The sequence below is a fragment of the Somniosus microcephalus genome, chromosome 15 (genome assembly GCF_052327205.1).
Source record: "Somniosus microcephalus isolate GS21.2 chromosome 15, FLI_Smic_1.0, whole genome shotgun sequence".
Lineage (NCBI taxonomy): Eukaryota > Metazoa > Chordata > Chondrichthyes > Squaliformes > Somniosidae > Somniosus > Somniosus microcephalus.
The window spans coordinates 120779837-120796600 of NC_141001.1; the positions used below are offsets into that span (position 1 = coordinate 120779837).

Here is a 16764-nt window from a genome sequence, read left to right on the forward strand (position 1 = left end):
TTGGAAGAGAGGGCGGGAGAAACTCTCACACACGGGGAGTTGCGAGGCTGTGGGGTTCACTCCCAGGGTTAGTGGTTGTCAACATTGAGGATTAGATTGCGGAGGCAGATGAAGGAAAGGGGGTCGGAGGGATAATGGGAACAGGGCAGGTAATTGCGATTAGAACTGTTTGCTTATGTGGCGGGTACGGGCTGACACGGACTGGATGGGCCGAATGGCCTGTTTGGAACTTCGATGTAATTCTATGTATGACTTCACTGGCTGTATGTAAAGTGGTTTGGGATGTCCTGAGGACATGAAAGGCGCTGGAGAAATGCAAGTCCTTTTCATAAAAAAAACCAGAATCATAGGGAACTATGAGTTACACAATATTAGACGATTGGATGGTGTGAGACGATGTTGTCAATCTGTGATTCATTTATTGGCAAAAGACCCAGAGGGGGACAGGAGGAAACATTATTTTACGCAGCGAGTTGTTGTGATCTGGAACGCGCTGCCTGAAAGGACGGTGGAAGCATATTCAATAGTAACTTTCAAAAGGGAATTGGATAAATACTGGAAGTGGGAACAGTTGCAGGACTGTGGGGAAAGAGCAGGGGGCAGTGGGACTAATTGGAGAGCTCTTTCAAAGAGCCGGCACAGGCTTCTGTGCTGTTTGATTCGATGATACAACATTCTTCAAATCCCAACATTTTTCAAAACTTAGTTTTGTGCTGATGTCGTGTTGTAAAGGTGGGGGCAGGGTGAGGTGGTACACTAATCCTGATAGAAGGGGAAGTGTTCCACAACAAGAACAAACATAACATGACAGGGCACTTCAGTGACCACAGATCGACAGTGAGCGTCAGCGGCAGAGATAGGAGTTAGGAGAGAGCGAGACAGAGTGTGAGCAAGGAGAGAGGGAGAGAGAGAGAAAGGAGAACGAGCGAGAGAGAGAGCAAGGAGAGAGGGAGAGAGAGAGAGAAAGGAGAAAGAGCGAGAGAGAGATAAAGGAGAGAGGGAGAGAGAGAGCGAGACAGAGTGAGAGCAAGGAGAGAGGGAGAGAGAGAGAAAGGAGCGAGGGAGAGAGAGAGCAAGACAGAGTGTGAGCAAGGAGAGAGGGAGAGAGAGAGAAAGGAGAACGAGTGAGAGAGAGAGAGAGATAAAGGAGAGAGGGAGAGAGAGAGCGAGACAGAGTGAGAGCAAGGAGAGAGGGAGAGAGAGAGAGTGTGAGCAAGGAGAGAGAGAGAGTGTGAGCAAGGAGAGAGGGAGAGAGAGAGAGAGAGCGCGAGACAGAGTGTGAGCAAGGAGAGAGAGAGAGAGAGCGAAAGGAGAAAGAGCGAGAGAGAGAGAGAGATAAAGGAGAGAGGGAGAGAGAGAGCGAAACAGAGTGTGAGCAAGGAGAGAGAGAGCGAAAGGAGAAAGAGCGAGAGAGAGAGAAAGAGCGAGAGGGAAAGGAGAGAGCGAGAGAGAATGTGAGAAAGGAGTGAGCGAAAGAGAAAGAGAGTGTGGGAAAGGAGAGCGGGAGAGGGCGAGAAAGGAGAGTGAGAGAGTGAGAAAGGAGAGTGAGGGAGTGAGAGTGAGAAAGGAGAGTGAGAAAGGCGAGTAAGAGAGCATGAGAAAGAAGAGAGCGAGAAAGAGTGTGAGAAAGGAGAGCAAGTGAGAGAGCTAGAGAGAGAGAGTTTGAGAAAGATCAAGCAAGAGAGAGAGAGAGCACACGTGTGCCCAAGAGCAAGGGGAGAACAATGGGAAGCAGGAACAATGCAATGAGAACTGTGTGCGAGAGTGAGAGGAGCAGACTCTAAGCCAGTGAGAGTGAGAGGAGCAGACTCTAAGCCAGTGAGAGTGAGAGGAGCAGACTCTAAGCCAGTGAGAGTGAGAGGAGCAGACTCTAAGCCAGTGAGAGTGAGAGGAGCAGACTCTAAGCCAGCGAGAGTGAGAGGAGCAGACTCTAAGCCAGCGAGAGTGAGAGGAGCAGACTCTAAGCCAGCGAGAGTGAGAGGAGCAGACTCTAAGCCAGCGAGAGTGAGAGGAGCAGACTCTAAGCCAGTGAGAGTGAGAGGAGCAGACTCTAAGCCAGCGAGAGTGAGAGGAGCAGACTCTAAGCCAGCGAGAGTGAGAGGAGCAGACTCTAAGCCAGTGAGAGTGAGAAGGAGCAGACTCTAAGCCAGCGAGAGTGAGAGGAGCAGACTCTAAGCCAGTGAGAGTGAGAGGAGCAGACTCTAAGCCAGCGAGAGTGAGAGCAGCAGACTCTAAGCCAGCGAGAGTGAGAGGAGCAGACTCTAAGCCAGTGAGAGTGAGAGGAGCAGACTCTAAGCCAGCGAGAGTGAGAGGAGCAGACTCTAAGCCAGTGAGAGTGAGAAGGAGCAGACTCTAAGCCAGCGAGAGTGAGAGGAGCAGACTCTAAGCCAGTGAGAGTGAGAGGAGCAGACTCTAAGCCAGCGAGAGTGAGAGCAGCAGACTCTAAGCCAGCGAGAGTGAGAGGAGCAGACTCTAAGCCAGTGAGAGTGAGAGGAGCAGACTCTAAGCCAGTGAGAGTGAGAGGAGCAGACTCTAAGCCAGTGAGAGTGAGAAGGAGCAGACTCTAAGCCAGCGAGAGTGAGAGGAGCAGACTCTAAGCCAGTGAGAGTGAGAAGGAGCAGACTCTAAGCCAGTGAGAGTGAGAGGAGCAGACTCTAAGCCAGCGAGAGTGAGAAGGAGCAGACTCTAAGCCAGTGAGAGTGAGAGGAGCAGACTCTAAGCCAGTGAGAGTGAGAGGAGCAGACTCTAAGCCAGCGAGAGTGAGAGGAGCAGACTCTAAGCCAGCGAGAGTGAGAGGAGCAGACTCTAAGCCAGCGAGAGTGAGAGGAGCAGACTCTAAGCCAGTGAGAATGAGAAGGAGCAGACTCTAAGCCAGCGAGAGTGAGAGGAGCAGACTCTAAGCCAGTGAGAGTGAGAGGAGCAGACTCTAAGCCAGTGAGAGTGAGAGGAGCAGACTCTAAGCCAGTGAGAGTGAGAGGAGCAGACTCTAAGCCAGTGAGAGTGAGAGGAGCAGACTCTAAGCCAGCGAGAGTGAGAGGAGCAGACTCTAAGCCAGTGAGAGTGAGAAGGAGCACTCACCGGGTCAGTGTGAGTCTGTTTCCAGCCTGTAGTTTTACTGTGACTGTGACGCGGGGGTTCTGAATACCGCTGATTGATTGGTACACTGGGCTCAGCAAGACTTCGCCTGAGGCTTCAGTGAGCACCAGGACTGGGTGGTGATGGGAGCTTGGAGCTATTGTGCGATCAGTCACGAGGAAAAAGGGGAACCTTTCCCAGTTCTGGAGCGTGACCTCCATTAACGGCCAGAAACAGGCAACCATTGCTTTCTTCACACATAACACAACTTCCCCGAGCAAGAGTTATACCTACGTTGACAATCACTCCCTTGTCCAGAAGGCTCTGCTTCTTTGCTGTCATTACAAAGTAGTGTGTGTTATCTTTATAGTAAACAATATTCTCCAGGTCAATTCCTGAAATAGAAATGCACAGAGTTCAACGTTAGAACCGTATGGAACCTTTCATTAACTAAATCACTGAAACTGTTCTCATCGGAACAGGAGGGAGGCCATTCAGCCCCTTGAGCCTGCTCTGCCATTCAATCAGATCAGGGCCAATCTTAACTCCATCTACCTGCCCTGGTTCCGTAACCCTTAATACCCTGACCCAACAAAAATCTGCCAATCACAGTTTTGACATTTTCAATTGACCCCCGCCCCCCTCCCCCGCCCTCCTCCAGCTGCAACAGCTTTTCTGGGGGAGAGAGTGGTCCACATTTCCACTACCAATCAGATTTCTTTCAGAAAGCAATATTTCGGAACGCAGTATCTGAGTAACGTGAGACATGACGTGTGGTGAGTGTAGCGAGCTCGGGAGGAACAGGTAACTTTGGACCTCTGGTTCCCAAAGCTCTCCACCCCTGGGGGTTTTCCTCACCTCATGTCTGGGTCTGTTGTAGACTCATTGATCGAGATTGATCGCTGTGATTGGTCAACAACTCCCATTATCGTTGGACTATGGGACTCCCAGGATGGGAGAAGGCGAACTAGATGGACCTCGGCCTTTTATTGTTCAACAATTCCTAGGTTCCTAATTGACAACAATAATATTGAGATTGGGATGGTAGGAATGGCGGGGGAGTCCAGAACCAGGGGTTACAGTCTAAGGATAAGGGGTAAGCCATTTAGGACTGAGATGAGGAGGAATTTCTTCACCCAGAGAGTGGTGAACCTGTGGAATTCTCTACCACAGAAGGCAGTTGAGGCCAACTTATTAAATATATTCAAGAAGGAGTTGGATATATTTCTTAAGGCTAAAGGGATCAAGGGATATGGGGAGAAAGCAGGGACAGGGTACTGAATTTGGATGATCGGCCATGATCTCATTAAATGGTGGAGCAGGCTTGAGGGGCTGAATGGCCTACTGCTCCTATTATGTTTCTATTGCGCAGTAGGTCGATCGGTGTCTGAAAGTGAAAGGTACAGGTTGGTGCCTCAGACCTGATTCTTCCCTTTCAGATACTGAAAGGCCCACACTGCACTTCCAACAAGGAAGAGAGGGGTATGGAGGGGGCTGGGCAGTAAGAGGATATTAGAGTGGGAGGAGGCCCGTGTGGAGTATAAACTCCAGTTGGGCCGAATGGCCTGTTTCTGTGCTGTAGACTCAATGTTGTTTTATGTTATTCAACTCCTGACTGCAGAATCACGGATCCAGTTTTCCATAGATCCCATCATTCAGCTGCAGGGATGAGGGGCGGATTTTTGCAGTGTAAAAGGAAGGGAAGATGCTGGCAATAAGCAGTGTACAGGCAGGAAGGAAGCTGGGAATCGGAACTGAAGGAGCAGAGTAAAAAGCGACCGAACTGATGCGCCTATCAGGAAACGCGGTACGGCCAGAGAACGGACACCTTTGCTCCACCCTAACTACAGTCCCCTGGTCCTCTGGTTAGTTTGGAGTGGCCTGCGAGATAGGTTAACACCCACCTGTTTCCTCCTTCAAGTCCTGGAAGAATTTCTGATTGAAGATGAAAGCGACGCCACTGATTTCCTCGACTTTAGCTTCGGCCGTTGTGTTTCGGTTGATGAAGTTGGCAGTAATGGCGATGGCCAATTTCCCACGGAACTCTTTCCTTCTAAAGCCTGAAAAATGAATGTATTATCACAGCTGTTTTAACAGTGCCCACAGAAACACACCCTGTCCCAATTACTGCTACACGTATACACAGTATTGGTCTCCTTGTTTAAGGAAGGATGTAAATGCGCTGGAAGTTCAGAGAAGGTTTACTAGACTAATACCTGGAATGGGCGGGTTGTCTTATGAGGAAAGGTTGGACAGGCTAGGCTTGTATCCGCTGGAGTTTAGAAGAGTAAGAGGTGACTTGATTGAAACATAAGATCCTGAGGGATCTGGACAGGGTGGATGTGGAGAGGATGTTTCCTCTTGTGGGAGAATCTAGAACTAGAGGGTCACTGTTTAAAAATAAGGGGTCGCCCATTTAAGACAGAGATGAGGAGAAATGTTTTCTCACAGAGGGTCGTGAGCCTTTGGAACTCTCTTCCTCAGAGGGCGGTGGAAGCAGTCTTTGAATATTTTTAAGGCAGAGGTAGATAGATTCTTGGTAAGCAAGGGGGTGAAAGGTTATCGGGGTAGGCGGGAATGTGGAGTCATCAGATCAGCCATGACCTTATTGAATGGCGGAGCAGGCTCGAGGGCCCGAGTGGCCTACTCCTGCTCCTAATTCGTATGTTCGTATTCCACCCTTTTCTGCATTGCACTTTTAAACATGTCTAATATTATATTAGCCGACATTCAGGAGTGTTCACACAGTCTTCTATATCAGATTATCAAAAGCAAATTTGGGAGTGCAGGGTGATTTGCTTCAGGTTTAATAATTCTGTACTTGTCGAGGTGAGGGGTGTTAACACCAGGGAACAGAACATTTTCTGTCCTCGTCACCCAGTGTCTCCTGGTCAGATACAGCACGTGTCAAATGTAGAGTAAAGGGTTACTCATCTCCATCTTAAACCCAACTTCAGATTAGCAATCTAATTCCAACGGCACAATTGTGTGTGAGTGTGCGCGTGTGCGTGAGAGAGTGAGTGTGCCAGAGACACATACAGAAAAACTGTGAGTGAGAAAGAGAGAGAGAGAGAGAGAGACGGTGGCACTAAGAGACTGAGAGACAGGTAGAAACAGAGAGAGAGGAGAGGGGGACAGAGAGAGAGAGACAGCAACTGAGCAAGAGTGTGAGCAGGACTACTTAGTGCAAAATTATTTCTTTGACAGCACCTCCCAAACCTCCGACCTCTACCGCCTGGAAGGACAAGGGGCAGCAGGCGTATGGGAACACCATCAGCTCCAAGTTCCCCTCCAAGTCACACACCGTCCCGACTTGGAAATATATCGCCGATCCTCATTGTCGCCGAGTCAAAATCCTGGAGCTCCCTCCCTAACAGCACTGTGGGAGCACCTTCACCACACGGACTGCAGCGGTTCAAGAAGGTGGCTCACCACCACCTTCTCAAGGGCAACTAGGGATGGGCAATAAATGCTGGCCTTGCCAGCGACGCCCACATCCCAGGAACACATTTTTTAAAAATCAGCAGTGTTGCATTGTATGCCTGTGCCCAGGAATCTTTCAATTCGTGAAATCGCCACTGGATTCAAACCCAGGCCGCTCTGTCCGCAGTGCACTCTGTCCGCAGTGCGCTCTGCCCTGTCCGCAGTGCGCTCTGCCCGCAGTGCGCTCTGCCCTGTCCGCAGTGCGCTCTGCCCTGTCCGCAGTGCGCTGTGCCCTGTCCGCAGTGCGCTCTGTCCACAGTGCACTCTGCCCTGGCCACAGTGCGCTCTGCCCGCAGTGCGCTCTGCCCGCAGTGCGCCCTGTCCGCAGTGCGCTCTGTCCACAGTGCGCTCTGCCCTGGCCACAGTGCGCTCTGCCCGCAGTGCGCCCTGTCCACAGTGCGCTCTGTCCTGTCCGCAGTGCGCTCTGCCCTGTCCGCAGTGCCCGCAGTGCATTTACACCACAGGGAGAGCAAGAGAGAGAGAGACAGACAGAGAGAGAGGGAAAGGGAGAGAGATAAAGAGACAGAGTGAGGGAGAGAGTGAGAGAGGGGGGAGAGAGAGGGGGGAGAAGAGAGGGGGGGGAAGAGAGGGGGGGAAGAGAGGGGGGGGAAGAGAGGGGGGGAAGAGAGGGGGGGGGAAGAGAGGGGGGGGAAGAGGGGGGGGAAGAGAGGGGGGGGAAGAGAGGGGGGGAAGGGGGGGGAAGAGAGGGGGGGAAGAGAGGGGGGGGGAAGAGAGGGGGGGGGAAAGAGAGGGGGGGGAAAGAGAGGGGGGGGAAAGAGAGGGGGGGGAAGAGAGGGGGGGAAGAGAGGGGGGGGGAAGAGAGGGGGGGGAAGAGAGGGGGGGGAAGAGAGGGGGAGGGGGAGAGGGGGAGAGGGGAGAGAAGGGGGGGAGAGAGGGGGGGGAGAGAGGGAGGGGGAGGAGAGAGAGGGATAGAGGGAGAGGGGGAGGGTGATAGTGAAGAATTTTTGCTGAAAGTTTCCCACCTTGTAAACTGTTCCTTCGCCCGTCTGCACCAACAATAACATCGAAAGTAAAATCCGACACGGGATGATCTGTGGGCTGCACCTCAGCTCGCCATCCTGCGCCTAAATCACGGGGTGGGGATAATTAAGTGAGTAACATGTGCAGGATTCCATTGGTGAACTACCAAACACTTCAGCCTGTTCCATAACTAATAAGACCCACAGTTAGTTACCCTGTTTATACATAGTCATTGGGGGTGATGTTAACCCTCCGCATGCAACAAGACCTGGATGACGTTCAGGCTTGGGCTGATAAGTGGCAGGTAACATTTGTGCCACAGAAGTGCCAGACAATGACTATCTCCAACAACCAAGAGTCCAACCACCTCCCCTTGACATTCAACGGCATTGCCATCGCCGAATCCCCCACCATCAACATCCTGGGGGTCACCATTGATCAGAAACTTAACTGGAAATGCCATATAAATACTGTGGCAACAAGGGCAGGTCAGAGGCTGGGTATTCTGCGGCGAGTGTCTCACCTCCTGACTCCCCAAAGCCTTTCCACCATCTACAAGACACAAGTAAGGAGTGTGATGGAATACTCTCCACTTGCCTGGATGAGTGCTGCTCCAACAACACTCAAGAAGCTCGACACCATCCAGGACAAAGCAGCCCGCTTGATTGGCACCCCATCCACCACCTTAAACATTCACTCCCTCCACCACCGGCGTACCGTGGCTGCAGTGTGTACCATCTACAAGATGCACTGCAGCAACTCGCCAAGGCTTCTTTAGCAGCACCTCCCAAACCCACGATCTCTTCCACCTAGAAGAACAAGTGCAGCAGGCACATGGGAACACCACCACCTCCAAGTTCCCCTCCAAGTCACACACCATCCTGACTTGGAAATATATCGACCGATCCTTCATCGTCGCTGGGTCAAAATCCTGGAACTCCCTCCCTAACAGCACTGTGGGAGCACCTTCACCACACGGACTGCAGCGGTTCAAGAAGACGGCTCACCACCACCTTCTCGAGGGGCAACTAGGGATGGGTAATAAATTCTGGCCTTGTCAACGACGCCCATATCCCATAAATGAATTTTTAAGAAGCTCAGCAGAAACCTGGCGGGCGTGCGGTTAAAATCGCCCTGGGCTCTCACCTGTCTGAAAGCCACCATAATCGCAACATCTGTAATTTTAACCTGCTGTCCTGAGCAGGCGGCGAGGACAGGCGCCCGGAGCCAACAGGGGTCCTTCTTTACAAATGCATGTTGCGGCCCCGATGACATAATTGAGACCTGACTGGAATTTTAACTCAGGGCCCGAGCGGGGGATCCAGCTGGAGTTAAAGTCGGGGCCGTGTCGACAAATTGATATTTTAACGATGAATTCGCGGGATTATATGACAAAATGGTCGGCAGTCGTTTTAAGCAATTAGGTAATCACAGAATCATAGAAATTTTCAGCACAGGAGGAGGCCATCTGGCCCCTCTTGTCCATGCCACCTGACAACTAGTTGACTAAGCAGTAAAAGAAAGAAAAAAAGGAAGGAATTGCATTTATATGGCAACTTTCGGGATGCCCCAAAGTGCTTTAAAGCCAATTAATTTCTTCTGGTTTGTAAACAAAGACACCAGCCAATTTGCGCACAGCAAGCTCCCACAAACAACAATGAGACAGAAATTCGGGTCCCCACGGGTGAGTACTCGCGCGTAGGGCCAACAAAAGTGCCGGTTTCGTGCATGCACTGCGCATGAAATCGGAACTTCCATTCCCTTGAAGGAAGGAGATCACAGGTCAAACGCGTACGCCGGAGAGGCAGCGCGTGCGCCTGGAACTTCCGTTTTTTTTTGCAGCTTTCTCCGGGAGGGTGAGTCTCCAGCAGCTGCGCGTTTAAAAAGCAGTCGCAAGGCCTGCTTTTAACAAGAGGTTAATTAAGCAAAATTAAAACATTTTTTCCACAGGTTTATTATTTTTAAATATTTTAAAGAAAGGTAAGTATATTTTTAGCCCCGTTAAAAACTGTAATTAATTTTTTCAAAAATTTAAATTATTGTTTAAAATAGTTATTTTATGTAATTTATAGTTATTTTAAAAATGTGATGTTTAAAAAAAATTAATTTGAAGTTTTAGTTAGGTTTTGGGGCCGATCTCTATTCATAGATTTGACAGGTCTTCCTGTCAAATCTATGAATAGAGTTTCCCTGCTCTGATTGGCTCCCCATGGCCCACATGATCCCAGGGGACGCTTCAAACTAACTGCGCCCCTGGGATACGCAAGCACTGCGCGCCGGCAGTTGGAGGAGGCCCAGGATCGGAATCCCACGCGGGCCCACAGCTCAACGGCCGGCGCGCTAGGTAAGTGCAGGGCGGGGGCTTGCACCCGTGGGAAGCCCCCGACCCAAATTTCTGGGCCAATGAGATAAATGAGCAGATAATCTGTTTTAGGTTTTGGTTGAAATGTAAATATTGGCCAGGACACCCTAGGAACAGGAGGAGGCCATTCAGCACATCCAGCCTGTTCCGTCATTCAACCAGATCGTGGCCGATCTGTATCTTAACTCCATTTACCCACCTTGGTTCCGTAACCCTTGATACCCTTGCCTAACAAAAACCTGTCGGCAGAACTCCCCCTAAAATAGTGCCGTGGGATTTTTAGTTTAACATCACATCTGAAAGATGGCACCTCTTGTCACTGCAGTACTATGCGCTCAATTCCTAGAGTGGGACTCGAACCTATCACCTTCTGACTCAGAGGCAGACGTGCCACCCACTGAGCCAAGCTGACACTTGGGTGGTTTGGAGTTTGCAAAGTGAAACTTGGATTTTCAGAAGGCTTTCGATAAGGTCCCACATAAGAGATTAGCGTGTAAAGTTAAAGCACATGGGATTGGGGGTAAGGTACTGACTTGGATAGAGAACTGGTTGGCAGACAGGAAGCAAAGAGTTGGAATAAACGGGTCTTTTTCCAAGTGGCAGGCAGTGACTAGTGGGGTACCGCAGGGATCGGGGCTAGGACCCCAGCTATTCACAATATATATTAATGATCTAGACGAGGGAACTAGATGTAATATCTCCAAGTTTGCAGACGACACAAAGCTGGGTGGGCATGTGTGCTGTGAGGAGGATGCAGAGAAACTCCAGTATGATTTGGACAGGTTGGGTGTTTGGGCAGATGCATGGCAAATGCAGCATAATGTGGATAAATGCGAGGTTATCCACTTCGGTGGCAAAAACAGGAAGACAGATTATTATCTGAACAGCGGTAGATTGGGAAAAGGGGAAGTGCAACGAGACCTGGGTGTCCTTGTGCACCAGTCGCTGAAGGTAAGCATGCAGGTGCAGCAGGCGGTTAAGAAGGCAAATGGTATGTTGGCCTTCATAGCGAGAGGATTCGAGTACAGGAACAAGGATGTCTTGCTGCAGTTGTACAGGGCCTTGGTGAGACCACACCTTGAGTATTGTGTGCAGTTTTGGTCGCCTTATCTGAGGAAGGATGTTCTTGCCATGGAGAGAGTGCAGCGAAGATTCACCAGACTGATACCTGGGATAGCAGGAATGACGTATGAGGAGAGATTGGGTTGATTAGGCTTATACTCACTGGAGTTTAGAAGAATGAGAGGGGATCTCATCGAAACCTATAAAATTCTAACAGGACTAGACAGACTAGATGCAGGAAGGATGTTCCCGATGGCGGGGGAGTCCAGAACCAGGGGTCACAGTCTAAGGATAAGGGGTAAGCCATTTAGGACAGAGATGAGGAGGAATTTCTTCACCCAGAGAGTGGTGAGCCTGTGGAATTCTCTACCACAGAAGGCAGTTGAGGCCAATTCATTAAATATATTCAAGAAGGAGTTAGATATATTTCTTAAGGCTAAATGGATCAAGGGATATGGGGAGAAGGCAGGGACAGGGGACTGAATTTGGATGATCAGCTATGATCTCATTAAATGGCGGGGCAGGCTTGAGGGGACGAATGGCCGACTCCTGCTCCTATCTTCTGTGTTTCTATGAAATGGCCGCAACCATCTTTACAAAGACGCATCTCGTCGATCAGGTTTTGATTTTACAATGTACTCCAGTGAGGTGTTCCGACTCCATATTAGGAAATCGCAGGACCTTTCATCAAATTCTCAAGATAACGATTTCTCCTACTTGTTGACTGGACTGAAACTAGTTGATCAACAAACTGACCAAACTGGTGCTCGTTGCTAAAAGATCTGAGTAAGCCAAAGTAAATAGTCAGGTGGAGGCTTGTATCTGACATGGGCCAAAGGTTAACAGCCAACCATTAAGGATTGGCTCCACCTCTTCGCTCTTGCTTTGGGTGAAGAGGAAAGGTCTTCGGGTTTTTCAACCAACTGTTGATAAATAACCAATCTGCTCGTGGGGTCTCACAGTCCTCTCTCTCTGTTTCAATGTAGAGACTATAATGAGGAATCATTGTTATGACTGCACTGTACTTCTGCAAACGGTAACCTGAGATTAATGTCAACCTTCTCAGCAAAAGATTGATTATAAATTCTTGTTCCCATTAATTCCCAATATATTAATCTGCTTCCCCTGATTCTAATTCCTGTTGGAATTTGACTTCATTAGAAACGACCACTAATTAAAGGGGGAAGGCTAGTTAACTGAATTGTCTGAACATTGAAATAGGAAAAGATCTTCTCCATCTGTGTCAGTCACCTTTAAAGATGTTAGTTAGAGACAACGCAGAATGGTGCCAGTTTTTTCCCCCATTCATTCTCGGGCTGTGGGCGTCGCTGGCAAGGCCGGCATTTATTCCCCACCCCTGGTTGCCCTGAGAAAGTGGCTTGATACAACCGAGCGTCTCGCTGGGCCACGTCCGAGGGCAGTTCAGAGTCAACCACGTTGGAGTGAGACCGGAGTCACGCACAGGCCCAGGCCGGGTAAGGACGGCAGGTTTACTGATAGCAACAGATCTGGATGTTCCGAATTAGGATTTATCCACCAATGGGCCAACAGCCCTTCCCCAAAGCTCCGCGTGATTCGAACGGCACAAACCAGCGATTGAAAAGCAGAAGCACAAATAGAAAAGATTCACATTTCTACAGCGCCTTTCAGAACCACCGGGACATCCCAAAGCACTTCACAGCCAATTAAATACTTTTTGAAGTGTAGTCGCTGTTGTAATGTGGGAAACGCAGCAGACAATTTGTATACAGCAAGCTCCCACAAACAGCAATGTGATAATGAGGCTGAGTTGCCGAGACTTCGTGGGCCAGTTGGCAGGGATTGTAGGCCATATATAGTCCATGGGCTGTAATTAGAACACCCTTGCATTATCTAATTATTGGCAATACACACACACAGAGACACACACACAGACACACAGACAGACACACACAGAGACACACACACACACACAGAGACACACACAGAGACACACAAACACACAGAGACACACACAGACAGACACACACACACACAGAGACACACACACACACACAGAGACACACAGACACACACACACACTGATGCTGTTTCCTCATAGACTGTAAACAATAAGAAATTCGGTGGCTTGTCTCCAGAATTGTAAAACAGCTCACGCCAACTGCGTTGGGAGGCTGTTGACCTTTTTCCTACTGTCAACAGTCAGGAGTAAGGCAGAAAGTCATACACCTAAAAGGAAAGTCGAATTTTTGCAACAGAAGGTTTGCACTGAGGCAGAAAAAGCCCCAGGAACGAGAAGGCTTGAAATGTCAGAATGCAGAGGAATTGGTCTGTTCACGTCAAGCAAGACATCCCACCGAAGTGAGGTAGCGTAGCATGTTCATTAGTAAAAACATAAGAATTAAGAGCAGGAGTCAGCCATTCGGCCCCTCGAGCCTGCTCCGCCATTCAAACAGATCATAGCTGATCTTCGACCTCAACTCCACTTTCCCCCCGATCTCCATAGCCCTTGATTCCCCTAGAGTCCAAAAATCTATCGATCTCAGTCTTGAATATACTCAACGACTCAGCATTCACAGCCCGCTACCAGTGGCTCAGGAAGGCGGCCCACCACCACCTTCTCAGGGCAACTAGGGGATGGCCAATAAACACCAGCCTCGCCAGCGACGCCCACATCCCGAGAATTATTCTTTTTTTTTAAAAAACAGGCAACATTCACACTGCGTTGCCTCTATCAAATCAAATCAACTTTTATTGTCATTGTTAGTGCACAAGTGCAGTACAACGAAATGTAGGCTTGCGGCTCCCGAGAGTGTACATTTGGATTGAGACATTTAAACATTCAACATACATTTGGCTTGTAGTATATTAACATAAATATAACCATAATAAAGTGCATTGGCAGATGTGCAGGCTTTAGAGTTTATTTGTGGAGTTCAGTAGGATGACAGCCCTGGGAAAGAAGCTGTTCCTAAATCTGATCGTACGGGTGCGAATGCATCTGTAGCGTCTCCCAGATGGCAGGAGGGCGAACAGACTGTGGCTGGGGTGGGTAGGGTCTTTGATGATGGACCGTGACCTCCGTAAACAGCGTTTCTGGTATATGTGCTCGATGGTCGGTAGCCGGGTGCCGGTAATGCGTTGGGCAGTTTTGACTACCCGCTGCAGGGCTTTCCGGTCATAGTAGCTACAGCTGCCATACCATACTGTGATACAGTTTGTCAGGATGCTCTCTAACTAACGTCTTTGAACGGTGACATAGAAACATAGAAGATAGGAGCAGGAGTAGGCCATTCGGCCCCTCGAGCTTGCTCCGCCATTTAATGAGATCATGGCTGATCATCCAAACTCAGTACCCTGTCCCTGCTTTCTCCCCATACCCCTTGATCCCTTTAGCCTTAAGAAATATATCTAACTCCTTCTTGAATATATTTAATGAATTGGCCTCTACTGCCTTCTGTGGTAGAGAATTCCACAGGTTCACCACTCTCTGGGTGAAGAAATTCCTCCTCATCTCTGTCCTAAATGGCTTACCCCTTATCCTTAAACTGTGACCCCTGGTTCTGGACTCCCCGGCCATCGGGAACATCCTTCCTGCATCTAGTCTGTCTAGTCCTGTTAGAATTTTATAAGTTTCAATGAGATCCCCTCTCATTCTTCTAAACTCCAGCGAGTATAAGCCCAATCGACCCAATCTCTCCTCATACGTCATTCTTGCCATCCCAGGCACAGACTGACTGACACAGATGGAGAAGTGTAGAGGCCGTGACCTTTTTTTTAATGTTCAGACAATTCACAGTTAAATCCATTTTCATTTCCAATGAAGACAAACTCTAATGCAAACAGAGCCCAGGAACTGGGTGGTTTAAGAAGTTATCTAATCAAGGGACGCAGTGTTGCTAGTCGAGGCTTTGTTTAAATGATGACAAGTGTTTTTTGTGGAACCGTTTCCTGGGCAGGTTTTGCATTGACGATCTATGCATGCAGCGTGTCAGAATTGCCTTGAAGAATGTGTTGGAAACTCAGGCAGACTTGAAGAGGCCACTCAGAACATCAAGCCGTTTGGATGGGCTGCTGCCCGACATTCTTTCAGTGCCAGAAATACTTTCCAGGCGGCGACTCTATTATTATCTTCCGAGAAAGTTATAATCAGGACCCCGTCCACCACTTTGGACCCAGCAGGAGACAGGCCCAGCTTCTATCAGCACACTCGGGGTGCACTATATTTATCCACATATCGAAACGCACACACAAAAAAAATTGTCACACACAATCCGCAAAGCCGCAGGACACACGTCCTCAAATAGTCATTGTGGGTCAAGCCTGTAGACTCGCCAAGGCTTCTTCGGCAGCACCTCCCAAACCCACGACCTCTTCCACCTCGAAGGACAAGGGCAGCAGGCGCATGGGAGCACCACCACCTCCAAGTTCCCCTCCAAGTCACACACCATCCTGACTTGGAAATATATTGGCTGTTCCTTCATCGTCGCTGGGTCAAAATCCTGGAATTCCCTCCCTAACAGCACTGTGGGAGCACCTTTACCACACGGACTGCAGCGGTTCAAGGTGGCGGCTCACCACCACCTTCTCAAGGGGCAACTAGGGATGGGCAATAAATGCTGGCCTTGCCAGCGACGCCCACATTCCGTGAATGAATAATTATAAAAAAATCCAGGCTGACACTCCCAGTGCGGTACTGAGGGAGTGATGAGACGTTAAACCGAGGCCCCGTCTGCTCTCTCAGGTGGACGTAAAAGATCCCACGGCCACTATTTCGAAGAAGAGCAGGAGAGCACTCCCTGGTGTCCTAGTTATACCTTAACCAACAACAATAAAATACAGATTCTCTGGTCATTATCAAATTGCTGTTTGTGGGATCTTGCTGTGTGCAAATTGGCTGCCGCGTTTCCTACATTAGGCGGCTGGTTTAGTATTGACCAACATTAACAGATGCCAGTTAGCAGGAACAATGCCTGTTCAGCCTGCGGACTGGGGCACGGCGCATTCAAATATATAAACGGGACGCCCGAGATAGATAAATGGAAAAAGTATAGCGCCAGAAATCCCCATGGATTGGTCTAGATACTTTGAGTAGCTCGGGGTATGACCATGACTTGTACAGATAAGCTTCATTTACACTCCTATCGTTTGTACATCTTGTTGTTGTGATTCCATGGAACAAATGGAGGGTTTTAGATGACACTGGCAGCACAGAAGGTGAAACCGATACCCTGGCGTGCGTCACAGTTTCATAACAGAAGGCAGCCAGTGCCCACTGATAGAGGGCGACAAGGTTCGAGTCTGCATCAGCTCAGTGTACAAATCGGAAGGATTCACTTCTTCAAAATGCACAGGCGAGGCTTGTATTCCCTGAGTTTAGAAGGGTGATCTGATCGAGGTGTTTAAGATGATTAAAAAAAAGGTTTAATAAGGTACAGAGAGAAAAACTATAGTGGGAGGATCAAGAACAATCTTCAATTTAGAGCCAGGCCATTCAAGGGGTGAAGTCAGGAAGCGCTTCTTTACACAAAGGGTGGTGGAAATCTGGAACTCTCTCCCCCAGAAAGGCTGTGGAAGCTGGGGGTCAATTGGAGCTTTGAAGACTGAGATCGATGGATTTTTTGGGGGGTAAGGGTGTAGAGGGACAGGGAGCAAAGGCGAGTAAATGGAGTTGAGGTACAGATCAACCATAAGAACATAAAAAATAGGAGCAGGAGTCGGTCATTCGGCCCCTCGAGCCTGCTCCGCCATTCAATAAGATCATGGCTGATCTTCGACCTCATCTCCACTTTCCCCCCCGACCCCCATATCCCTCGATTCCC

At 49.3% G+C, this 16764-nt stretch overlaps 1 protein-coding gene across 1 annotated transcript in view; it reads right to left on the minus strand.

The window, feature by feature from the left end:
* The window catches only part of LOC147107190 (F-actin-monooxygenase mical2-like), a 413970-nt gene that overhangs the window by 249071 nt on the left and 148135 nt on the right, over positions 1-16764 (minus strand). The window contains exons 5-7 of the mRNA XM_086008370.1: positions 7542-7643; positions 4980-5135; positions 3370-3470 (exon numbers count right to left, since the gene is read on the minus strand). Of these exons, the coding sequence (XP_085864496.1) occupies positions 3370-3470; positions 4980-5135; positions 7542-7643 (359 nt within the window). The remainder of the gene's footprint in view (positions 1-3369; positions 3471-4979; positions 5136-7541; positions 7644-16764) is intronic.